Source organism: Syngnathoides biaculeatus, chromosome 2 (assembly GCF_019802595.1).
Source record: "Syngnathoides biaculeatus isolate LvHL_M chromosome 2, ASM1980259v1, whole genome shotgun sequence".
NCBI classification, from domain to species: Eukaryota; Metazoa; Chordata; class Actinopteri; order Syngnathiformes; family Syngnathidae; genus Syngnathoides; species Syngnathoides biaculeatus.
Window position 1 is genome coordinate 12,887,931 of NC_084641.1, and position 25,828 is coordinate 12,913,758.

Genomic DNA, 25,828 nt, shown 5'->3' on the forward strand with positions numbered 1-25,828 from the left:
CAACAGTCACACTCATAATCACACCTAGGGGAAATTTTGAGTTTCTGATGAATGCATATTTTTGGGATGTGGGAGAAAACCAGAGTGTCCGGAGAAAAGCCACCCAGGTGCGGGGAAAACATGCAAACTCCACATAGGGGGAGGCTGCGATTTGAACCCCAGTCCTCAGAACTGTGAGGCCAACGCTCGACAGCTGTTCCACAATTCCGCTGTTTAAATCCCAAATTCTCATTTTGAGCTGAATATATGGCCCCAGGTGGCCCAGCTGTAGAGCGTTGGCCTCACAGTTCTGAGGACCGGGGTTCAAATCCCGGCGCCCGCCTGTGTGGAGTTTGAATGTTCTTCCTGTTGTTGTGTGGGTTTTCTCCGGGCACTTGGGTTTCCTCCCACATCACCAAAACATGCAACATCAATTGAAGAGTTTGTTCTCAAAACGAGACATAGGCATTTTTTTCAGATTTACGAAACTCGCGGAGCTCGGATAATTTTGGCGCGAGTTTCGTAAATCTGAAAAAAATGCCTATGTCTCGTTTTGAAAACAAACTCTTCAATTGGACACTCTAAATTGCCCCTCGGTGTGATTGCGAGTGCGGCTGCTTGTCTCCATGTGCCCTGCGATTGGCTGTCAATCATTTCAGGGGGTACCCTGCCTCCTGCCTGAAGATTGCTGGGTTTGGCTCCAGCAATAATCCCGCAACTCTTGTGAGGATGAGTGGCTCAGAAACTGAATGGATGGATGGATGGATGGATGGATGGATGGATTGGCTTTTGTTGAGACATACAGTGTGGGAGTTTGTCAGAATTATTTTTTTTTCCCATGATTTTGAATTTTTTTCAGATGACCCCGTGAACAACAAACGAGTACTTGATGACTCATTGGTGCTCCACAATGCCGTGCCAGATGACAGCGGTGTCTACCAGTGTGAAGCAGTCAACAGACATGGTGTTGTTCTAAGCAACATTAACATCATGGTCATGAGTGAGTAGGCTCCATATTAATTAAAAAAAACTTTAGCTTAGAAACATATTTCTTCACTAGTTGGGTTAAAAAATACATAGAATTTCATTGCATCCATTACCTGTACACACAGAAACAGTGGTGGGGTGGAGAAAAAATATATGTAGAACATGTAGGATATTTACAGGCATTTACCCATCAAATGAAGTCTTTATGAAAATAAATAACAATGATGCAATAATACATTCATACTGATGTGTGCAATGTTTCGACAAATGCGCGCAAGATCTATTGCAAATAAAACTCTAATGCAATAATGCATTGACGAGTTTTGAGTACGTCAGAGATGCATCACTATAACAATGCTTATTAGTGCTATTGTGTTAGGGTTAAAAACGTGTCCCACAACTGAAAAACATTAGAAACAGCTCAACATTTTAAAGTGAATGCTCAATACTTAGCATTATCATATCCACAAAGGCAGATTTATTTTTGCTGCACGTTTGCTCCAAGGACTCGTTAACTTTGAATTTGATGTTAGCTCGACAAACATCAAATTGTTTTGTATTCTAAACGTGCCCTTCACTTTGCTTCAATAGCTTTAGTACTTTCCTTTCAAGTTTTTTTTTTCAAAGATTCAGTTTGTAGTACAATCTATGAACATGAACTGGATTTTTTTTCACCTCAACTGCTGTGTATCACCTTTTACATACATGGTAATATGTAACTTACTTTTTGTGTAATTAGAATTTAATTTACTATGTTCATCACTCTCGATTGAAATTAATGGTTATCCACCACGTATGAAGGTGACAGAGTGTGACTACAATATAATTGCTTCAGTTCAAGGTGTACAATACTGTAGGTCCGGAAAAAGATGACTAAAGTAGATGAAATTACCCCAGAAAGACTAATTGTACAATATTCATTAGCAGTTTCATGTGCACTATTTAATTTTAGCATGAACACACCATCTATTATTTTTCTTCTTTTCACTTATAGACATGGCTCCCCTGATCCTAACCGAGGACTACCGGGAGTATGCAGTGATACGTGGCGAGAACGTGACCATGAACTGCAGCGCTTTTGGCTCGCCACCTCCTACCATCTCTTGGTAAGAAAAGCAGGGCTGTTGCTGAGAAATTTCACAGAAATGACAAAAAGAACCTGACTTATCATGCAATGTTTTATAGGGAAAGTGGTTGGGGGTCTTTGTCATGAACACCTCAGTAAATGTGAGGGGGGGGGGGGGAGTATAAAACTACAGCATGTGAGTCACCTATTCAAGCCACACTGGTTCAGGTGTTCACACCACAGGCTTCCATCTGAATCATGAGATTCTCCTCTTGCCTTCCTGGAAATTGAGGCTAATTAGATTCTATTAATGGAAAATAATTTCCTTTAAAAGCAATCTTACAGGTTGTTCCTCCTCATTTGGTTTTTGGTAGTTTGTGTCTGGTGAAAATCTATTTAAAAACTTAACTGACATGTAATGACCATGCAACCACAACAAAGACAGCAAAAAAAAAAAAAAGACTTCTCACTACCCCGGAAAGGGACACCAAAGTAAAAAAGGAAATGTGCCAAAGTCATGATTGAAAAGCAGTTTCATTCCCTTATCTTGGATGTAGATAGAACTGTTGTTCTTTTTACCATGTAGATCTGCAGCAGAGGTTGTTTGGGCAAAAATACACGCCAAGGTCACAAAGATGCAAATTTTTGCCATAATTACTAGTAATAGACAACCCAAAACTTTGGCGCATGCATTCTTTCCATTAATCCAGTTTATCCTCATTATGCAGGTTGTCTATCACAGCTGACTTTTGGGGGACTTTGTACAGAAAAAAACAACCACTCCACTGATATCATACAGTACCTGTGGAAAACTTTGTGTCGTCAATGAACCGCAGATGCATACAGGCAGACATATTACTCACTACATACTGTGCTTTAACTAACCCTTGGAGGCAAATCTGCTTCTGTATGTGTTTTGGTTAATCATAGGGAGACAAGGCTGTTCCACACAAGGTTGAAAATGAAGGAATGCAGTTAGTCAGAAACACTACAAAGCATTTTGTTGGCTATAATGCATGTGGTTTGCGACTGACAGGGTGTCATCTGCCTCAAGCCTGAATTAAATCAAATCAATCAATCAAAAGTCTTTAATGTCATTATGTGACTGTGCATACAACGAAATGACAAGTGCTTGTCCACAAGGTGCATGCGCAAATAAAATAGAAGGACATCTTAGATGAAAATAACAGATAAAATACGTACATCAAGGAATTCAGCTAATAATAAGCGGTATTCAAAATGGATGGATGACTAGAGTTAGTCCGCCTTGCAATTACAACAGCTTCCACTCTTCTCGGAAAACTTTCTGCAAGAGGTGTTTTTTTTTTCATTCATCCAGAAGAAAATTTGTGACATTGTGAACTCTGTAAAATATTGGTTTTATTAATTCACTTCTGCATAATGGATTCGGCTGTCAGATATGCAGCACCTACTGCATGTGAAAGCCTTCTTGCTCTCTCTCTCAGGGCCAAAGATGAGACTCCAGAAACCATTGAGGGAGAAAGATTTGTTGCCCTTCAAAATGGGTCGTTACAAATCTCCAGTCTGGAGAACAAAGACAGCAGCGAATACCTCTGTGTGGCTGATAACAGCGAGGGCAAGTCCTCTATCACGGCTGTGCTGGCAGTGAAAGGTATCACAATAAAATAAGTACATTGCTTAATTGCGAGGAGACAAAATTGTTCTTAAAGGGCCAGGCACTAATGGACACAAATAATGACAAATGAGCCTATTACAAAGAATTGTCATGGTTGTGGTAAATTCCTAAATTAGCTTTGAGATTGGCAGGTACGAGTATTTTAGACGGCATACTGAATAATGACTTTCTTCGAGACTGGAAGTCTGAATAATTGAATGGAATTAAATATGTATAGTTGCTATAGGCTTCTTCTCAATGGTCTTTACCTATTAAGGATGATATTCCTTTTTGTATTTTATTTATTTCTAAAAAAAAACTTAAATATTTTAGCCACAGATGATCTGGGCAAGGGGTGTCTAAGCATTTTCTTCCAAGAGTAAAAGTATGCAAAAAGAATTGTTATATTTGTGTGTGTGTGTGTGTGTGTTTCTACATCTATATTTCTCCCACATCCCAAAAACTTGCATTGATTAGAGAGACTAAATTGCCTGATTGTGAGTGCAACTGGTTCTTTGTTTCTCTGTGCCCTGGGATTGGCTGGCAACCAGTTCAGGGTGTACCCCGCCTCCAAGCTAATGATAGCTGGGATTGGCTCCAGCACTTCCGCAACCCTTGTGAGGATAAGTGGCTGAGGAAATGGATGGATGAAATCATGCAAAAAAAAAAAAAATAAAGTTCTATGATGAACCCTAAAGTCAAGAATTTTTCAGGATTTTGGTTTGTTCACCAGTCCACAATGTACAGGAGTATAGCTTTTGGTCAGTGTTGGCTAGGAAAGCCTCAAGATTACCTGCAAATGAATGGATGGATGAATATATATTTTCTTTCATAAATGTGTATTTTCATTATCCATTTCCCTGACTGACTTGAGTTCATTTGTTGAAAGACCCCACACATATTGTAAATGGACCTCAGGACAAGCAGGTCATCAGCGGGACCACAGCCCAGTTGACATGTCAGGCTGAATATGATAAAAGTCTAGAGGACTCCTTTGAGGTGCTTTGGATAAAGGACGGGGAGAAAATGACACTTTCCACAGAGGAGGAGTCCAGGTTAGTGGATGCAATACCGTTTCTCCATTGTTTCTGGTATTGTGTACAGTTCCAAATCAAAGGCTTTAATGTTCAGGTACTTCGTGGGTGATGGCATGTTGCAGATCATGAACGTGAACCTGAGTGATCAAGGTGTTTATGCATGCGTAGCCAGAACGCGTCTGGATCAGGATAATGTTACCGCCCTTCTCACGGTGCTTGGTAAGGTACCCTTGTTAACAATACAGTACTTCATACCTATATACAATATACACACTATGTAGTGAGTGGCCATGAGTGGAAAAGATGGAATACACTCAATTTCAAACATTCCAATGCCTTTTGACTTTGTATCATTTGTTCAGAATCGTGTGGAATATGTTTGGACAAAATGAATTTCATAAAGCACTCTGTTGTAAAACATGAATGTAACACATTTTTACATCTCATTAAGATACTGTATGCCTTTTGCCACCTTAACATGTTCAGGAAAGTGAGTGGTGTATAATGATATGTAATGTTGAGTACTACATGAGACAGCACACAGTTATATGCGTAATTAACCTACCTAAGTTGTTGTTTAACAAGAATGTTTTTTTTTTTTGTTTCACAATGTATTAGCAACGTGTGGCTTATCAGATTAATTATTCATTTTAAAAGTTTAAAAAAATCTAAAATAACCTGAGTGTTGGATGTTCCTGCATGCTACAGATGTTCCCGATGCCCCACAAAATGTAGAGATAAATGAACTCACGAATCAGAGAAATATCCGTCTGGCTTGGGTACCTGGCAGTGACCACAACAGCTCCGTAATAGGTAAACCAAAACTGATGTGAATTATGTGTTTCCTTTTTTTACTTAATGTTCACAGAAGCTTTATGGTCATTTAAAAGGTTATTACATAGTCATTGTCCTGCTGCTGCTGTTGTTGTCATAATTTTTATTGATACATTATTGCTATTATTATTTTTCTCATTATATTACAGTTGAAAACTACTACTAGAATAAGGCAGAAATAAGTTCAAACTTTTGAGTAAGTAATTTCTATGATGGGCTGTGCCTTCTGAACCAGTAATTTGTGTTACTATAATTGTTTGAGGTGCTTCTCAAATAAACTTGATTATATTGAAAGTATTTTAGGGCAACACTACAAATTATGCGGTAGCACGGTGGAGTGACTTGCTAGAGCGTCTGTCTCACAGTTCTGAGGACTGGGGTTCAAATCCACATGTGTGGAGTTTGATGTTCTCCCCGTGCCTCCGTGGGTTTTCTCTGGGCACTCTGGTTTCCTCCCACATCCCAAAAGCATGCATTCATTTGAGACTCTCAACTGCCCTTAGGAGTGATTGTGAGTGGGACTGGTTATTTGTCTCTATGTACCCTGTAATTTTCTGACAACCAGTTCAGTGTACCCAAGGTCCTGCCCATAGATAGCTGGGATTGGCTTCAGCACTCCCACAAGGCTTATGAGGATAAGCCGCTCAGGGCATGGATGGATGGATGGATCGATAGAAACTGTGAAATAGGTTTTCCTTGCTGGCTATTTTGTTTTAAAATGTTTACAATTACAATTTGTTTACAATTATATTAGCATTGTCTTCATGTCAAACCGCACACCGACCTGTCGCTAAGAAATGAATAACAATTAAAAACAGGATGTCCATTGTATAATTTCAGAAGTCAATATGAGCATGTGTGTGGTGATGAAATGTGCACTGCCCTGATCCCCTGCATGAATACAGAATTCATTGTGGAGTGTGAGGAGAGCCAATGGGAGCCAGGCAAGTGGAAGGAGCTCCGCAAAGTCCCTGGTAACCAGGCAACAGCTGAGCTGGTGCTCCACGGACATCTTAACTACCAGTTCAGAGTGTACGCTGTGAATGCTGTTGGACCTGGGCCCCCCAGTGAGCCCCCTGTGCGCTACAAAACCCCCCCAGCTGGTGAGAGTCACTCGATCAATCACTTGAATCCATGATTCCTTCTCTGTGGAATGATTCACAACTTTAAATGTATAGGGCACACCAGAATAACGCACTGATTTTGAAGCAGTGAGCATGATGATGTTTTAAAAGCATTTTTTGTCATCTAAAATTTACCACATGTGCACCATTCAGAGAGCAAAAATCATAATTTTTACAAATACTCTTGCAAGCGCCCGATAGGAACCCAGAAGACATTAAAATCCAAGGCCATCTACCAAATCAGATGGACATTAGCTGGGAGGTAAGACTTTGCTAAATGACAATATTTCCGTGTATTAGGATCCAATCCAATGAAATGTTCCCATTATAGCCACTGTTGTCTGTTGAACACAACGGCCCAGGCCTGGAGTACAAGGTGAGCTACAGGAAACTTGCAGTGGAAGACACGTGGACAGAACAGTTGGTGAAACGAAACTTCTTCACTGTGAGAAACACATCAACGTTCATCCCATACGAGATCAAAATTCAGAGCAGGAATAGTCACGGATGGGGACCAGAGCCACGAATTGCTACCGGTTATTCTGGAGAAGATGGTAAGTGCACATTGATGTCCTAATAATAAATATACTGCAGCATGACATTTATTTCTTTTGGATGTGCTGGAAGACAAGCTTTCCCACTCATGAAATAGTGTGTCATACACCCCCATGTTTTGTCAGATGGCCGTCGCCACAATTTACTACAGTAGCGTTATCGTCCAATCGGTCTCCTTCATTTTCAGCACAATTTTCCAGGGAAATCCAAATACTAGTTGTGTTAAATGTCTTTTCTTCTCTTAACTAGAGACTGAACCAGCCCGCATTGTTTATGATTTTTTTTTTTTTTAATTCTTTCTCTTATCGTACCCCACCCTGTCTTCAGTCATCTTTCGCCACTGTCTACGGGAAAATGTGTCAGGTTAAGTTCCTTTTTCTTTTCCTTGTTTGCCTGTGCAGTTGTGATTTTTCCCATCCTCAAATACAGCAGGTGGCAAATAACCTTTTGTAGAGCTGTGAGATCTGAAATGTACCACTTCTGTCTCAGAATCTGGGCGACCTTTACTAGATCACGACGCGCTCCGCGGCGTAGGTTGACAAAAGCGCAATGCTGCTGCTTCTAGTGTCTGCTTTGCTTCCATCCTCTCCAACTATCGTGTAGAGCAGAAATTACGTAGAACTCTTTTGGCTCATATTTAGTGTCCCCCCTCAACTTAAAATATGACTTCTGCTCATTTTGTACCACCATTAGCGATCGACTAAAATACTCGCATCAACATTTCTGTTCAGTAATGGTCATGCATCCGGAAACTTGACTGTAGTGTTAAGAGACTTTGCAGGCTCTGTAGAGTTGTATGACCTCACTCCATACGTCCTTTAGTTCCAACTGCAGCGCCGCGGGATGTGGCAGTGGAAGTTATTAACACAACTGTTCTGAGAGTGAGCTGGACACCGGTTCCGCCTGCCACACTGAGAGGTCACCTAAGGGGGTACCACGTAAGTTTTCACCAAGCAACCTCCATACAATGACTTCTGACCAAATATTCAATTTTATCATTTTAGTTATCGATTCAATTCTATCAAGCATCATTTGCCTACTGAGTTGTTAGGACAACACGGTAACAGATTTGCAATTTAGATGACCAGCTGTATAAATACTCATTGTTATATAAAAATAGTAACAATACAGATCATAGCTGAAATGAATCTTTCAGGGACATAAGAACAGTATATCTATTCATTTATATCTGATTAGATAATTGACTGGTGATTTCAAATTTGGATCATTAAGATGTTTGCCACATTGGAAAAAAAATCAAGAATAGAATGCAGAACATAGAGTTCCTTTTATTACACTTCCTGTTTGCATATCCTTTTTCTCATACTTTTCCTGTGTCGCTGTCCTGTAATAATAATAATATTTTCTAAAGTGACTTTCGAGCCACTCAAGGTCCCCATACAGGACAATCAAAACAGTTCAAATTCAATGAAATGTACAGTAAACAAATATATGCTGTTAATTATACAATTGGAGGCAACAGAACGGCAAGTATCGGCATAAACACTAGCAGCAGAAAAACTTTGGAAAGAACAAAAAGGAGGCTTTTGCAGTGAGTTTTAAAACTGGATATGAGGTCCATGTTCCTGATGTCTGAAGGGAGAGAGTTCCAACCGAGGACCTGAGCGACTGAAGGCTCTGGACTCCAGGTTTTGATAGCTGGGCTGGAGGGCTATTGAGCCTGATGGAGGAGGACCCAAGACTCCAAGTGGGATTGTTGCGGTGGGGGAGGTCAGACAGATAGGATGGAGCGAGGTTCGGTGATAAAGTGCAACTGTAAATTTGCGGTCATCTCACTTACAATTCTCTCAGGATTAGAAAAGAGCCTCAATGGCAGACATGTGTCAGTGGATGAGATGTGAATGAATTCTAATTTCGGAGATTTCCTTCCCACCCAAATTGGTGCTCTTCACAAAGTATTAAATACGCCTCACCAGACGACCAGACAGAGGTCATCACATCCAACCATCTGTTTGTGGGAAGCTGCATTGGCTATTTGAATATGAACACAGACAGCACATTGAGTTTCGCCTGAAAGGTTCAAGTGAATAAAAGTCTGTTAGGCTGTTACGCTGTTCCGACAGAGGTGAAGGGGCCTTCTGACACCCCACCAGATGGCAGCCTGTCTGGGCAATAAATAACAACAACGCGAATATGTGTCATTGTTCGTTTTTCTTGTCACACCTCACCAAATTCTGGATGAAGACACTTATTTTCCATACCGCTTAACCTCACGAGGACGTATTGGAACCTATCCCCGCAATCTTCAAGCAAGAGGCAGGGTACACCCGGAACTGGTCGCCAGCCAATCACAACCATTCACACTCACAATCACATCTGTGGCCAGTTTAGAGTCATCAATCAAGCTACCGCACGTGTAAAGGAGAGGTCAGATTTGATCCGGAGTCCTCAGAACTGTGAGGCAGATGTGCTAACCAGTCGTCCACCGTGCCTGCATGCAGATTAATTCAACTCAAACAGTATCCCTGCCAGGAACAAAGAAGAAAGATTATATGCGTGTACAGTATATTCTTGTTGCACCCCTCAAAGAGAAAGATATCAAACACGTGCAGGGATATGCAAGGCAATAAAGTGGTGGGGCATGCAAGCATAAACTAGCAAGCGAAGTTTCCGGTAGGTTTTGTTTCCTTGCTCAAGGGCACCTTGAGAGTAGTCAGGATGTAGACTATACTTTTTATTCTGCCTGAAGCTCATACAGAAAGGTGACATTCACTTTCTAAAGATAAGCTCTTGCCACCCAATGGCACCCTAATAATACAAAAACAAGAAAATTCCAAAGCAAAGTACCTCTGATTTTTGAAGTCCAACTGGATGGACATTTTTTTTCCCCTGAAAATCAGCATTTCACCATTGTCTGCTTTTTTCCAGGTTCACTTGCTGAGGAAGCGAAGTTTCCTGAATCCTGACAAGATTTTGGATGAGCGCCACACACTGTCATTCCCCGGGAAGAGGACGCATGCCATTGTGCCCAGCCTTCAAGCTTTCTCCGAGTATTCACTCACTGTCAATGTCTTCAACAAGAAGGGAAATGGGCCTAGCAGTGATCCAGTCACCTTCAATTCACCAGAAGGAGGTGAGGTGTTTATATCACCAACTACTGTGTATATACAGATAGAGCCCCGAACAGCAAAGTGATCGTTATATACTCACAGCCTTTAGTCATGCGCAAATATATTTTTGATACATGCAATGAATGTATTCACAGAGTGAAAAACGATAACTCGTTAGTGAAGAGATGCAAAGTGCAAATAAGAGTACCAGAGTGTGAGTTGAATTTCCACCGAGGGAATGGTAAAATAAATTAGAATTACATGATAGTATACACGCACATAAACACTATAATATCTATAGAATGATGCTTACTCTTGAGGAAAGTAAAAGTGAGAGAGACTCATTAAATAAAGTAGCATTATACAACGATACTGATTTGGTTGCTCTCAACTGCAGAAAATTTTGTAATGCTGTACATTTAGTGTAAAATAAACCCCTTCTAAAAAGATTTCATTTTCTACAGTTCCAGAACAGGTACCCATTCTGACCACGTCCAATGCCTTGAAAGATTCCATCCAGCTTGTATGGGCTCCACCCCTGGTGGCAAATGGCATTTTGACTGGCTACCTCCTACAGTACCACCACAGTATGTATAAACAGGCATGCATACCCATACACACACACACACACACACTTCACATGTTGAAATTGACACTTGTTGCTTGTACCAGACATGCCTGATTTGGCTTATTTTGAATTGCCAAATGGAAAGGAGTTTTAAGTATAACACACTGACAAACCATTGGGTATCATCTCATCATAAGGATTGTTAGACCTTTTAATAATACATTGATTTCGCAAATGAATCAATATTCAGGGTTGACTATAAAACACAGTAATTGGAATAAAAGAAGGCCTGTCCTGTAATCAGTGTGAGTCAATATTAAACGCTAGATGGCAGTGTTGAGTTCTAAAGTAGGCCCTAGCAACACCCAAAAGACTGATGACTTCCTAAGTCTTACAGCGGCTCACATCCTCTGAGACTGCAGATTCTTTTCCCAAAACAATCATTCATGCCTCGGCTGATTTTGCCCCGATGCCCTCCCCCATTCACAAGCGTTTTCCAGATGCATGAGAAACGTTGGTGAGGGGCTTTGCTTTTTACACAGTCACTAGCTGAATTATGTTACGATATGATAACACCAGATCCCTTTGTATCCATGCCACATTTTGAAAAAACAGCTGTGTATTGAATGGGCTGATAAAGTGCTCTAGAGTAATCCACTCTGTGTGTCTAAATTAGTAGATGACTAACCTGATGGCGTTCATCAGCACTTGAAAGCCTCAAAGCGGCGGCGAGCTGCTTTGGCTCAGCATCAGCCGTCACCTGCATTTCAACATTGGCATCGGGGTTACTTTCCGCACGAGGCAAACACGCGCTGCACTTTGATCTATAATGCATGTTGGGTGATATGTTCGACTGCTCATGATTGCCCCTATATTCCCACTTCGTTGCACCGCCTACACTTTATGCAAATGTTTTCTTCTTTCTTCTGCATTTCCTAGCTTTCTTCAAGTTTTGCTGCTTTGTTTATCCACTTTTTATGATGCCATCTCCCTCCCCGTTTTGCTTTCTCCCCTCTTCATCAACTGCCACTTGTTAAAAGTCTACCCTCTCTTCTTTTGAGTTCTATATTCCGCCCTCATCTCCCTCTTGACAACTTAATGTATTCCTGCTCAGCTCACCTGTCATGACATGTATGTGCGACATTTGCTTTCTGCATGAGTGGGTGTGACACCTATTCACCAACCCCCTCCTTCCTCAGCCGCTGACCCCTATTTCAGTGTCCAGACGTCGCCAGGACACAACTCAGAAAGATAGAGGCACGAGAACTGACGTAGCATTTCTCTTACAGTTAATGAGACCACAAAGGAGGTGCTTGATTCCCGGGAAATGAACATCACAGTGCCCGACACCACCCACTGGCAGCTGGGGGGTTTAGAAGAGGGCAGCCTCTACCTCTTTCACCTCAGTGCCTGCACCCGAGCAGGGTGTGGACCTCCACTGGCACAAGAGAGCAGCACTGTCACTCCAGCCCGTGAGTACAGGAAAAAGATTCATCTATCATGGCAGACTTGGTGAGGGGCTACATACCCCTTACATAGTCCATCAGTATCCAATGCAAAAGTTGCATCAAAAATTACCATAGTACTCTGAGAACACTCAACCTTGTTTAATCCTTTTTGAAAATGAAGTAGGGTCAGAACTGCTTGGTACTTGGATGGGAGACCACCTGGTGATACCAGGTGCTGTAAGTGTACAGAAAAACTGGAAGGGCAATCCGGAAGCAAATCAATACCAGTTGCAAGCCCAGACAAATAGGGAGGTTTGGTGTTGAAAGTGGCATCCCTCCATTAAACCTGCTCCAAAATGTCATTCAGAATCATCCCCCGGATAGGAAAAAAGTTGGGAAGAAGGTTTGCACTCATAGCCAGTACAGTGGTGCTTTGAAATTTAATCTCAATCCATTCTGAGACAATGGTTGAATGGTTGGTCAAATTGGTCAACAAGGGGGAAAAAAAAACTATTTTCAATAACATCATGCCTTCATCCATGCATCTGTTTTCGATTCTACTTGTCCTTGTTAGGGAAGCAGGTCATTGGAGTCCCTCCCCCTCAGGTGGGAGGTGGTTTTCACCCTGGATTGGTTGCCGGTCACATACACATACTCTGTCTTGACAAACAAGCATATTCTATGGGCCATCTAGAATCTTCCATTACAATAAAGACCTCGTTTTTAGGATATGGATGAAAGTAATAGCTGGAGTAAACATACACAAGTATTGGGAGAATATACAAATGCCGCACAGAGATGTTACAAGGGAGAGATGCTTCTAAATAACATTTGTCATGAATATCTTTCCTCTTGAAGTTCAACAGACATCAATACATCGGAAATAACACTCCTAACTTTAATGACAAATGAGGAGTGGAAACAAGCAAACACCAATCCATCCATTTTCTGAGCTGCTTATCCTCACCAGGGTTACATGAGGGCTGGAGTCTATCCCTCGCAGCCACTGGATAACATGCAAACTCCACACAGGCGGGGTCTGGATTTGAACCATGGTCCTCAGAACTTTTAGTGAATAAAGATAGATATTTGACTTATTTTAAAATGGCTATAATAACATAAAATAATAACAGACAAATCTATCACGCCCATATTACGATACAGTACATTTCTGTCAAAGGCAGTTACTGTTAAGCATCTGTAATGTGTATTCTTGGTGGATTTCATTGTGAATAATGACAATTCTTTCCCAACGGCAAAGTCCTCCAATTGTGTGATTGACTGGCTAGAAGTCCTGCATGGACCAAAATGGGCTGGGATACGCTCCAGCTCACCCGCAACTCTAATGAGCACAAACGCTATTGAAAATGGATGGCTGGAACTCCTCCAAAGAGGCACATCTAATGAATGCATTATTGAAACTTGAGTGTTCATCAGGATATTGCATACAAAGTATTGAAGATATTGTCAGTCAGTGAGATTAGGTATGCTCGTAAGGAATGTTACATATCTATATGATTTTGAAATGTGAGAAAGGATCACCTATTTCATAAACTGTTAGTCACTCACTTACCTGCATTGGTGATACATGTTTGTCAATTATTGGTATTTTGAAATAGCTAATGTATGTCGTTCAACTTCAGTCTACAGGAACTTTAGCTAGCAAAATAAGAAGCTGCCCAACTTTTCGCCACTTCTCTTGTGCTAATTGAATAATAATAGCTGCATTAGTGGTGGTAATTTTGGGCGCAAATTGTATTTAATTACAGAATCATTTAAACTCCCAATAATTTGTTTGCACTCCTCTGAAAATCAGATTTAAGCAGTCAGAGTATAATTGAAAAACAGGATGATAATGCTTTCAATATTGATTGTAAATATGGTTTTACAAAAGTGTTTTGTATCGTTTTTATCTGTCTGAGCACAAATTAATCGTGCGGCTGAACAGTTAAGAGCAGCTTTTTTTGTTTTGGTGCTTTTGTGTTTTGTTCCTGCCAAGATTTTGTTGCCTTCAACTCTTCATGCATATTTTAACTGGGACTATTAAATGAAGCTATTATTTACTCATAAACATCCATCCGTCCACTTTCTGAGTTGCTTATCCTCGCGAGGGTCGGAGGAGTGCTCGAGCCAATCTCCGCTGTCAAATGGCAGGAGGCGGGGTACACCCTGAACTGGTTGCCAGCCAATCGCAGAGCACATGGAGACAGACAAAAGTCGCACTCACAATCACACCTAGGGGCAACTTACAGTCTCCAATTCATCCATGTTTTTTTGATGTGTGGGGAAACCGGAGTGCATACAAACTCCACACAGGCGGGGCCAGGATTGAACCTGGGTCCTCAGAGCTGTGAGTCCAACATGTGCCGCCACCGTGCCGCCTAATCATAAACATACGTATAGTTATTTTTTGATGAATCTTGGTTAATCACCAATTTGTCAAATGAAAAAGGCTTTTTTCAAGCAACATCAAATATATTGGTATTGTATTTTTCTATGCGGAGTATTTTCCCCCACTTTAAGGTGAACAAACAATAAACTAGAATCTAACTATTTTCAGTATAAAACACAGCTTCCAAAAAAGCCCCCCCCCCTAAAAAAATGTAACTACCTTATAGATATAATAATCACTTTTTGTGTTTTCGTAAAGCCATTAAAGATTTGTAATCATGGTGTAGCCAGAAAGCAATTAGCCAGGGGCACTTAATGACAACACATTCAGACACAAATGCATGCTAGCTAATTGTGTTTCGTACCATGAGTCAAATGCGCAGGCTCCACTGGTCCGCTCGTCTCTCAAATCAAAACTGTGATTGCCACAGTTGAATGAACACCTAAATCAACATATTGCTTGACACGTCTGGCAGAACTCAAAGAACACTTCATTTTGATGCCGTACCATGTAATTGAACCCAGCCCGCTTCAACCAGAACATGTTATCCAATCAATTCTATCCAGGCTGCACTCTAATTTCAGTGCAGTTAGTCCACAAACAACAGAGAAGGCATTCGGAGATTTAGAAAACAAGCCCTCGACACATCAGTTGGAAAATGGGACCACGTGGGGAAACACAACAACACACAAATAACTGTTGTTCATACCTTTGTGCCGTTCAATTTTTTGTAAATACAGCTTGGTGTAGTGATTAAAATGATTCTTTTTGAGGAGTGTGATCCCCCAAGCATGTTACGCATTATGTAATTTATATCACAAAGGAGATGCACCATGAATTTGGAGATGAGACTGTTTTGGTGCTGACAAGGGGACGCAAGGGAGCATATAATCACCCTTCAGGGAAAGGTTTCTTTTAGATTTTACCCAGAACTTGCACTTACCTGTAAATGATATAGTCAAAAGTTGTTTTTTTTTCCAATTAGATACTGTCAAAGTTTTGCAAAAGACAATTCATACAAGCACCTCGACTAAACCAGGCCTGTAGCTGGCGTGGCCAACTTGTAAGGAAACGGCAAGCGCATGCACACTATACGTTTTTCCTTCTCTATTTTTTGAATACGCTGTGTAAGCATACGAGTTTAGTATCTGCTCTTTGTGATGAATGCAACTCCCTGAAGTAAGTAAATGTGCACTAAGATGGAGAAGGTGTAAGCACATGCTTTCAGACTGCTTTTTCCATTTTGTTGCCATGCTATCCCCCCGGTTAGGAAAAAAATCCGCAATTCAGTATGGCCCATCTGTCTAGGATTGCTGATTCTGACTCGCGGTCGTTTGTTGGAGTTTTTCCAACTATGAGCCCTGTAATGCGCCGCAAATGAGTGCTTCAAATCAAATTGGTCATTACCTGTTCAATTTTGGGCAAAGGTCCTTGTTCTGTTGAGAAGGTAATCGTTAACAATCGGCAATGATTATGATAACAGTGCTGCAGTCTACAATTTTTTTTACTAGGTGATTAAGTGTGAACAGAAACCCATTTACGACATTTGGACAAAAATCACTTGTGTTGTCATGAACTTCCTGTTATGATCTATATTTTTGTTGGGTGGACTGTAATTAGTTTAGTTTCATTTTAAGTCTTGGTTTTTCATGACAGGGGGTTATGTCTCGGCTCGCTTCTCGTGTTTTTGTTTTTATCTGTTTTCGTAAGCCATGTGTATCAATCAACTCAATCCAACCACTTGTGTCTTGTTTCGGGTGTGGCTTGTTGTTCCGTCAGTTTCCTTGTCCACTCTGTGGACCTCACCAGATTTTCATTTTTGCTGAGGAAGTATCCTTACCTTTCCTGTACTACCCTTTACAGGCAAGATAATCTGAATGTAATTGGAAGATAGGTCGTTTGAATACTTCAAATGCTTAGAAATGGTGCCTTGATGCAACCTGTAAACCACCTTTAGCATAGATGAATCCGGACCCACAATCCATTACAGCACCAATATTTAATGCAATAGACCACTGAGAAAGTTTACGGATGACACCAAGACATTCCAGTTTGAAGCTAAAGATTTAAAAACTATTGAATAACCCTATACATCTGTAGAATTTATGAATTGTTCATTGTTATTTTATACAAAAAAATACCAAGTAATGTATAGTCAGTACGTTAAATATATAATTAATTAATTAAATTTTCTTTTGTTTTAAAGGTAATTGACCCCTCCGTACAGGGCACTTAACCACGCCTCCTGAAGTGACGTCACGCCACGTGCGCTGACGTAAGACAAACAGTAAAAATGGCAAATACAAGACGATACATTCTGAACTGAGACAGACTCCATGCTTCTGATTTCATTCAAATCAACGATATATTATAGATTCTAAATACAATACATTCTTAACTGAGAGAGACGCCATGCTTCTGATTTCATTCAATCATTCACACGTAGCAATGTTATGCTAGCGGAGAACGTCTCATTCATTTATACGAGACGTGTATTAAAAATCAAATTTAGGGCATATCTTCGTGCAAACACAGTCTGGTTAAGCTTCGGCCGCGAGCCAGCAAGAAATCAATATGTTTGTGCAGTGCGATCATCGCTAAATATCGCTCAACAAAGAATAAGTGTGTCAATCATTCACACGTAGCGGTGTTATGCTAGCGGAGAACGTCTCATTCATTTATACGAGACGTGTATTAAAAATCTAATTTAGGGCATATCTTCGTGCAAACACAGTCTGGTTAACTTTCGGCCGCGAGCCAGCAAGAAATCAATATGTTTGTGCAGTCCGATCGTCGCTAAATATCGCTCAACAAAGAATAAGTGTGTCAATCGTTCACACGTAGTGGTGTTATGCTAGCGGAGAACGTCTCATTCATTTATACGAGACGTGTATTAAAAATCAAATTTAGGGCATATCTTCGTGCAAACACAGTCTGGTTAAGCTTCGGCCACGAGCCAGCAAGAAACCGACACGTTTGTGCAGTCCGATCATCGCTAAATATCGCTCAACAAAGAATAAGTGTGTCAATCCTTCACACGCAGCAGTGTTATGCTAGCGAAGAACTTCGAATTCATTTATACGAGACATGTATTGAAAATCAAATATAGGGCATACCTTCGTGCAAACATATGTGTTCCGGTTGATATTAGATGTATTTAGTTGATGATGCGGCGTTCCACAAAGTTTGATCCATCGAAGGCATTTTTCGTACTGGGTCTTCGGTTTTGGAAAGGGTACGAATCGAACTCCACCAACTAGCCTTTCAGGATACCTGTCGTCACTATTACAAAGTCCGTGACTACACCTCTTAACCATATTTTTTGTTAAATAACCCAAATACGCGATAAAACGCTAACTAAACCTATACTGGACCATGCAACGTTGTCTGAGAAAATGGCGGGAGCAAAAAGGGGCTTTGGTTTATGCAGATCTTTGGCCTCTGATTGGTCTGTGACGCGGATTGCGCAATATCCACGGATTACAAACAACCCAATTTATTTAATAAATCTGTAAAAAAAATTGACTGCATTGATTTAAAAAAAACATTTAAACCAAGAAATCTTGAATTAGTGTGGATAAACAGTACCTTCAATGAGTGTTTTCCAAGAGAAAATGTTTTGTTCTTTTGAATTAAAAGATTTTTTTTTGTATGTGAATAGTTGAATCCATAGGTGCCTGATTGGTAGTATCAGGGTTTCGACTGGACTTTATGATTACTGTGATACTAAGCTATGAACACCGTTTCTACTGAGTTGAAATTTGGGGAAAACAATGGAAAATAGTTATGTAAATGGAAAGTAGTCACATAAAAATGGAAAGTAGACTTAACAGAATTTAACATTTGAAAAAACTTGATTTGTGAGGCCAAGATGAGTTACATGCAAAGCAAAGTAGTTGAAAGCTTCCTCTACAAAAAAAAGGAAGAATAAAACTATCAGAAAAAAAAGAAATGTCCATTCCCTTCATAGGGTCTCCGGAGATAAGAGGGCGGCAGAGATAAAGTGGGTTGCAAGCTAGACAAACAGCATCAAGAGCACACATTCCGACTCATATCTCAAGTCGCGGGAAAAATAACTACAAGTTTCCCACTGGGATTCATATATTTGCTCTCTTGCACACATTTGAACGCTCTGCTTGTTATCACCAGCGTGTTGGCTGGTAGCTTTGAAAGTAGCTAATGCTGATTGAGAAAAGTGTTTGTTCAGAAAAATAGCAATCAAGAGCTCTTCTGCTTGACAGCAGTCACAGAGCAGCCCTCAGCAGAATCAGTTTTAGTGCCAGGCAGTCACTCATACATACACACATCCAGAGTATTTATTTTATTAAAGGGGAAATCGAGTGCTTTGCATGAAGAGTGTATCAATAGGTCATGTAATATGTACCGTATTTTGACAATGTGATGTTAAATCCTCTCTCATTTAATAGTGTTTTGAGAAGATTTTTATCGAGAATGAAGAATTTTCAGGGGCGCTGCCATTTTCGCGAGTCACATGATCTACATGGGCGTATGTGACATGTACCGTGCCGCAATAAAGCCTCGATTACATGGGACGCCATTATGCCCAGCGCTGATTTCTCTGATTTATCGTCACCTGATGAAGAATAGCAGTATCGGAGTCTGACTACTCTGAGGCCTACGTGCGGCATAAGTGCATAAACAAAGGCCCCTGGGAGCTCCAGGCTGGCAGCCCCGGATGGTTCTTCGGATGGGAATAACGCAGAGAACAAGCTAACGTAGATCATGTGACTCGCAAAAATGGCAGCGCCCCTGAAAATTCGTCATTGTCGATAAAAATTCTCTCAAAACACTATTAAATGAGAGAGGATTTAACATCACATTGTCAAAATAGGGTACATATTACATGACCTATTGATACACTGTTCACGCAAAGCACTGGATTTCCCCTTTAAAGGTGTTGTATTTGGCCTTTTTAAACCAGAGTATACTGAATCTCTAACATGGACTTAATATAAAAGTGTCAATTTCATTAGAAAAAAACAACACGGCTTTATCATATGAGTGTCCAAAAAAGGCTCCTCTGACAGCTACTTGTGTTTGACTGAGTTTTGTAGCTGGTTTGCCCATATTTGTCGAAGACCGCCCCCATTCCTGACTGGTTCCCTCGGTTTGGAAGAACCACTTGTGAGAGCAGAGGTGTTTGTTATGTTGCTAGCACTGCCTCAGGAGAGGAAAGAAAAGGCAGAGAACTTTGCTAGTGACATAGATTATGTTGAGAAATTCAAATGACCAAATTTCAGTCCTCGAGGCAGAAAAACGTTTTACTTCATATTTCACATTTACTGAGACACCATAGAGACAATATTACATCTCAAATACTTGAAAAAGTTGGTTTGAGAAAATATGTCCCCTGTAAGTGGAGACAGTACTGTGTTGAGGCAAAATGTGGGGGAGAAACGGTGACTGCTCTTCACTGGATCAACCATCATCAATGTCATATTCAATAATAGCCTCAATGAGTTTTCAGCTATCTAACTGAAGATAGCTAATTTTTAAACTATAACAAATGTAGAGAAACCATTTTTGCACATGAAGCATACGAAAAGTAAAAAAATGTTGAAAAAAAATGATTTACATTAAATACTACATTTCACGGAAAATGTAATCTGAACTGCAATCCATCCATCAATGCCATCTATTTAGCCATCAGATGGCCCCACTTTTTTTTTTTCCATTAAATGCATGTAGCAACGATATTTTTACCATTTTCAAGAAACAGTTTCTTGGTGTTGAAGTTCAACAGAATAATAGTGTGTATTTTCGTACATATTTGTATGAGCGCACATGCGTGTCCAGTTTCAACCACATTCGGCCTTGTAGATTATTGTACTGTAATTGGGAAATAATTCAGTAATAAAGGCTGCAAATGTCCTATCATTAATAATAAAAATGTATATTTCTGGTCGATATATAGATTGCACACTTTAAAAATGTCTTTTTCTGGAAAATATAGTACTAATATTTATTTCTTATTTGTCGATTACAGCTATGGCCTCTGTCGATCATGGTATGTTTAACTGCTTGTAGCCTCTGCAGCTCACTGACAGCAGAAGTAGTGCGAGATGTAATTTAAACCTTTTTTATAGAGTAGAAGTTTTAAGGTTGTACACGGCCTGTTCCCAGAGCGCTCAGATCTTGAGCGGCATCATGGATGACTGCAATTCAATGAGTGAGATTCTGTGGGATTTTAGAGGGGATTTTTTTTCCAGAAAATGTGATAAATTGGAGAGTGATACAGCCTCAGGGGTGTTTCGATCTTAGAGGTCCTACTGTAGTACTTTCCGTTCGCTTCAAATCTTGCTAGCTAGTTTGCTTCTTGTTTTCTAACTTGCACAGAAGCATGATTCTAACATCTGAGACTTCTTCTGTCATTTCAGGCCACAACTGCTCGCTTTCCTTTCCACACTCAATTCCAGGCAGAGCTACTCATCGTCCCTCTTTAGGTATATACTGTACAGAATGTACAATCTCTCTGTGATGACATATTCATTGTAACCTTCATTGGACAATGAGATCACAGGCATGGAGTTGCTTTTCTCAGTTTAAGTCTCTTAAGGGAGAGAGTTGTAGATGTCAGCCACGCTCGCTAGCACTGCGTCGATTTTGCACGAGCCCCAATCCAGCTCTGTTTAATTATATCTGGGGGACCGTGGTTGCCTTTTGTGTAATATCGAAGGGGTTCTCAAACTGCAAGGGGAATCCTATTTACTTTGCTAATCCTCTTTGCCTGCCTTCTGTCTCTCTTTTCTGTACCTGGTGGTGTTTTCCTCTCCCTCCCTCTGAATTTTCCCCTCCTACCCATTTCTTCCATCTTTATCAGTTCCAGTCCTGCTCAACATAAGCTCCTACGTGAGCGACACCTATGCCAAAATCAGCTGGACTGCCAGGGAGGAGAAGCAGGACTCACAGCTTTACGTGGCTTATATGAACAACCGTAAGCTTCTCTCGACAGCTTCACACTGACAGAACTTTTAGGTGACATTATTACAAGTGTATCTGAAATAAAACGTCCGAGATTACATGTTTAAGTTAGATTATAGGCTACAGTTTGAACGTCTTAAGATCGAATACTGCTTCCTCATTCAGTTCAGTGTTGGCGTCATGGGTGAGTATTCCTCGGAAAGTTTGCCCCAAAATGAGTTATTGTGCACCTTCAAATGACTTATTGTGCCCCCATGCCTCAGACCACTGAAGTGCAGCCTTTTCATGCCAAACTTTATCCCATTTATTTTTTAATCTATGTGTAAATCTATTTTTAACACACTAACGGTGAGACAAAGAATCCAAACGGCAGGTGTTAAGTGAGCTGAATGCTTTCAAAACTATTTTAACATTTGGATTATGGACTAGGCAGCACAGTGGATCAGCTGCTAAAGCGTTGGCCTCACAGTTCTGAGGTCCCGGGTTCAATCCCGGACCTGCCTGTGTAAAGTTTGTATGTTCTCCCCATGCCTGCGTGGGTTTCCTCCGGGCCCTCCGGTTTCCTCCCACATTGCAAAAACATGCAACGTTAATTGGACACTCTAAATTGCCCCTAGGTGGGATTGTGAGTGCGGCTGTCTGTCTCCTTGTACCCTGCGATTGGCAGGCAACCAGTTCAGGGTGCACCCTGACTCCTGCCCATTGACAACTGGGATAGGCTGCAGCACTCCCCGCGACCCTTTTGAGCATCAGCGGCTAAGAAAATGGATGGATGGATGGATGGATGGATGGATGGATGGATAATGGACTACGGAATATGTAAGAATTCATTATCCAGTCTGACAAATGTGTTTTCAGACATCAGGTGCACAATTCTCAGTAACATCAAATCCCTAGCGGTTCAACTGGTGTCTGAGAGATGTAACCAGAAAAGCAGAGACAAGTGGAAGGACACTGTTGCATGTAGAAAAATGTCCACAATTGCCGCCTCAACTCCTCTAAACCTACACTGTGTGTTTAATTTTACCCAAACCCTGCCAAGTTGTGCATGCACGTGCATTCATTAGGTGACAGAACATGACCACCCCCCACCCTCCCATTGACCTAATACGCCGGTCCCGGGTGTGCTCTAACACTGACACTGGTTTTGAAATTAATAAAAATGTCCCAAAGAAAATAGAAATGATGTGTTCGCAGGTCAAATTCTCAATTATAAAACTTGAAGTTTCATTTCAACATTAATGGCGACACGAGTGTAAAAATAAGTTAGCTCCTGTTACTAGTAAAATCTAAAAACTGGAACAGTTCTAAATAACATATATATAATGGGGAAAAGAAACAATATAACCCCTTTTCATGATGACAACAAACTCGGGTCACAGGCACACAGTTGGTTGAACCAATCGTTGACTTTTGCAAGTTCTACTCCAGCACCATCTCTTCATTTGCTGATTGTTTAAGACTCGCTGCTTGTGCACTTGGCTTGTGTTTAGGTGATGGTAACTGGCGCATATCTGAAGCGGTAAACACGTCACAAAGCTTCCACATTATTGGTGGGCTCAAACCGGGGATGGTGTACACGGTGCGCCTCATGGCCAAGACTTTGCTCGATAACGCTAGCATTTTCGAAGATGTTATCCAGACGCAAAGCACAGGTAAGCAGTGGCAAACTTGTTGTGTATCGTCGGTAGCATTTAGTGCCTGAAGTTGTTGTCTGGGATTCAGAGCCGATCCAAGGCATATGTAAATGAACCACCCGATAAGATCCCTGTTACCACTAGTGGCACCCTAAAAGCAATTAGGAGTCAATCGAGTCAGTCATTTCATTTTATTGATTTTTATAAAATTTTTTTGTATACTACAGTAGTTTAGGAGGAAAAGTAAAAGTACTTTGATGTTTTTCACTAAAGTTCTGCTCATTTTTACAATTATTCGCCTCGTTTTAAACTCAATTCAGTACAATAACATCATTATCTAAATATTTGATTTACATTTGATCTTGATATTTAATTTTTTAAACACTTTTTATATACAGTAGAGTTATCATCATCATCATCTGATTTTAATCCGTGGTCTAGACTTCCTCCCTATGACTAGTAAACTAGCCATATTGCGTTATTGGAGCAGAAATTTTTACCACTTTCTTTTATTTAGGCATGTTTGAGCAACTGGTTTGGGCATTGGTCTCACTGCGCTGAGGACCGGGGTTCAAATCCCCGCTTGTGTGGAGTTTGCATGTTCTCCAAGTTCCCGCATGCATCCTATATTGTTAGCATCAGGAAGGGCATCTGGCTGTAAAAATATCTGCTCCAATATAAAGTAGAGTATGTCAGAGATTTGTTTGTTCAACTTTGTTCTTGTTTTTTTTAAACCCAAAATGTTAACACAGATGAGAATACTGGTTTAATTTGCTTACTTTTAGCACTTAATTTCTTGACTGAAATTGAAGGCCTCAAACTCCAACTTTTGTTACGGCCCCATGGAGACTTGGGCCGGCTCTGCTGCCATTTCACGAAGTGTGTTTTGACGTACGACCATATTCTCCTGCTTGTGCATAAGTCCTTTTCTTTCTTTTTTTCTTGCACCTGGCTTGCATGCTGTCAAGGTGCGTAAATGCTCCCGTAAAACTTGTGATCCCCCCCACCCTTGCGTCCTGTTTTTACTGGGTGAATACTGTACGTGAGAATTCTCCCAGGGGGAACCAAGTGAAGTCTGCGGGAGGCTGCAGGTTCCACAAAGTGGAGTTTCCTTTACACACTTGAAATATCGCAACACTTTAAAAGTGAAATTAACTTCTGTAGCGGCATTGAAAGTTAAGGGCTGTCAGTGAGATGTGAGCACCCTCCATGAAAGAGGCTACTTTGAACGAGCGTGTGTTTTTTTTTTGTATTCTCTTTTCAATAAATACTGCATAATGTATGTAATTTACTCCTTGAATAGAATGTTTATAGTCTCATACAATAAAATGTCTGTCGGATAGAACGTAATAGAATGTTTATTAAGGGCCATCAATTGGAAAACGAGTGAGCCAGCTATTGATTAGCATTGCCCAGCAACCATGATGGTGCAGCACAGACAACCAACAAAATATACATATAAGAACCCATTGTGCCATGAAGATGACTAAAATTCTGAGTGGCACTTTCAGACAAACTCCAAGTCACGATGCAACACGCTACGTAAAAATACCCCTCGCAGGTGCATGAGAAAAACTTTAAGCTGGCGCTTGCTGTATCTGTGACAATTAATAAGACACAGTATGTTGATGTTCGCCAGTTGGCATAATGTGGTAGGGACACATTTACGGCCACTGAGCAGTCAGTGAGCATATATGGGCTATTTGTCCTTTACTACGAGTCATAGGGTCAGAGGAAGAGAGCGAATCAAAACGAGCAATATGATATTTCATTTTCCTGGGGCGGGAGACTTACTACAGCCTCTGGACTGCGGAAGAATGTGCGCTTGGCCAGCTACACGAGGGAACGCCCACACTTCAGGGTTACCCAGCACCCAGAGTGCATAAATGGCGAGAAGGTGCACTAATGATAGAATTAAGCGGAGAGCAGAATGGGCGCAGTCAGAAGAGATGCACACTTTTTGGATTGAAGCATCCGGGAGAATATGGTCCTTTGTGAAGAGAGCGTTCCTGCTGAAATGAGTGTCATCCGCTCCAGCTGGGATGTATGTGTTTAATTAGAGGTAAATGTCCATAGGCTGGTCTTTCAAAGATTGTCTGCTGTTTTCTGCAGCCGTGGCAGTTCAACAGAGAAACATATCCACAAAGGGCTGGTTCATCGGCACCATGTGCGCTGTGGCTCTCCTCACGCTCGTCGTCCTCGCTTTGTGCTTTATGTGGAGAAAGCAAGGTGGCAAGTATGCAGGTACGCCACCGCCTGGGAGACAAGACATGCTCGCCATGGACAAAGGTCAGTTACTTTTTCACCGGGGTTAGTTTTAGTATCTCCCATGTCTTTTTGGGAAGTCAACCAAAATGTTACGACCTTCATTGAGATACAATACATTATCATCCCCTTTATTTGGATACAGTTCATCTGAGCAATTTTTCACCTTCGATTTTGGTTGACCTCCTGAAAGAGTGGGCCTCAACCCCGAAACCCCTAACTCCGGGTCACGTATGCATGTTCCATGTTTTGCGTTATAGCCCATCAGGCCTTACATCAGTGAACAA

General features: G+C 40.9%; 1 protein-coding gene across 4 annotated transcripts in view; it reads left to right on the plus strand.

Annotated features, from left to right (window-relative positions):
* Positions 1-25,828, plus strand: part of LOC133508345 (neural cell adhesion molecule L1-like protein) — an 84,021-nt gene that overhangs the window by 45,660 nt on the left and 12,533 nt on the right. The window contains exons 15-31 of one of the 4 annotated variants that reach the window (XM_061834251.1): positions 839-979; positions 1,961-2,072; positions 3,499-3,665; positions 4,558-4,723; positions 4,800-4,924; positions 5,414-5,518; positions 6,445-6,642; positions 6,855-6,925; positions 6,995-7,217; positions 8,041-8,156; positions 10,108-10,312; positions 10,754-10,876; positions 12,147-12,329; positions 21,096-21,161; positions 21,539-21,652; positions 23,133-23,294; positions 25,389-25,565. In XM_061834251.1, the coding sequence (XP_061690235.1) occupies positions 839-979; positions 1,961-2,072; positions 3,499-3,665; positions 4,558-4,723; positions 4,800-4,924; positions 5,414-5,518; positions 6,445-6,642; positions 6,855-6,925; positions 6,995-7,217; positions 8,041-8,156; positions 10,108-10,312; positions 10,754-10,876; positions 12,147-12,329; positions 21,096-21,161; positions 21,539-21,652; positions 23,133-23,294; positions 25,389-25,565 (2,454 nt within the window). The remainder of the gene's footprint in view (positions 1-838; positions 980-1,960; positions 2,073-3,498; positions 3,666-4,557; positions 4,724-4,799; positions 4,925-5,413; positions 5,519-6,444; positions 6,643-6,854; positions 6,926-6,994; positions 7,218-8,040; positions 8,157-10,107; positions 10,313-10,753; positions 10,877-12,146; positions 12,330-21,095; positions 21,162-21,538; positions 21,653-23,132; positions 23,295-25,388; positions 25,566-25,828) is intronic. The other 3 variants (XM_061834260.1, XM_061834280.1, XM_061834269.1) reach the window with 3 other exon arrangements.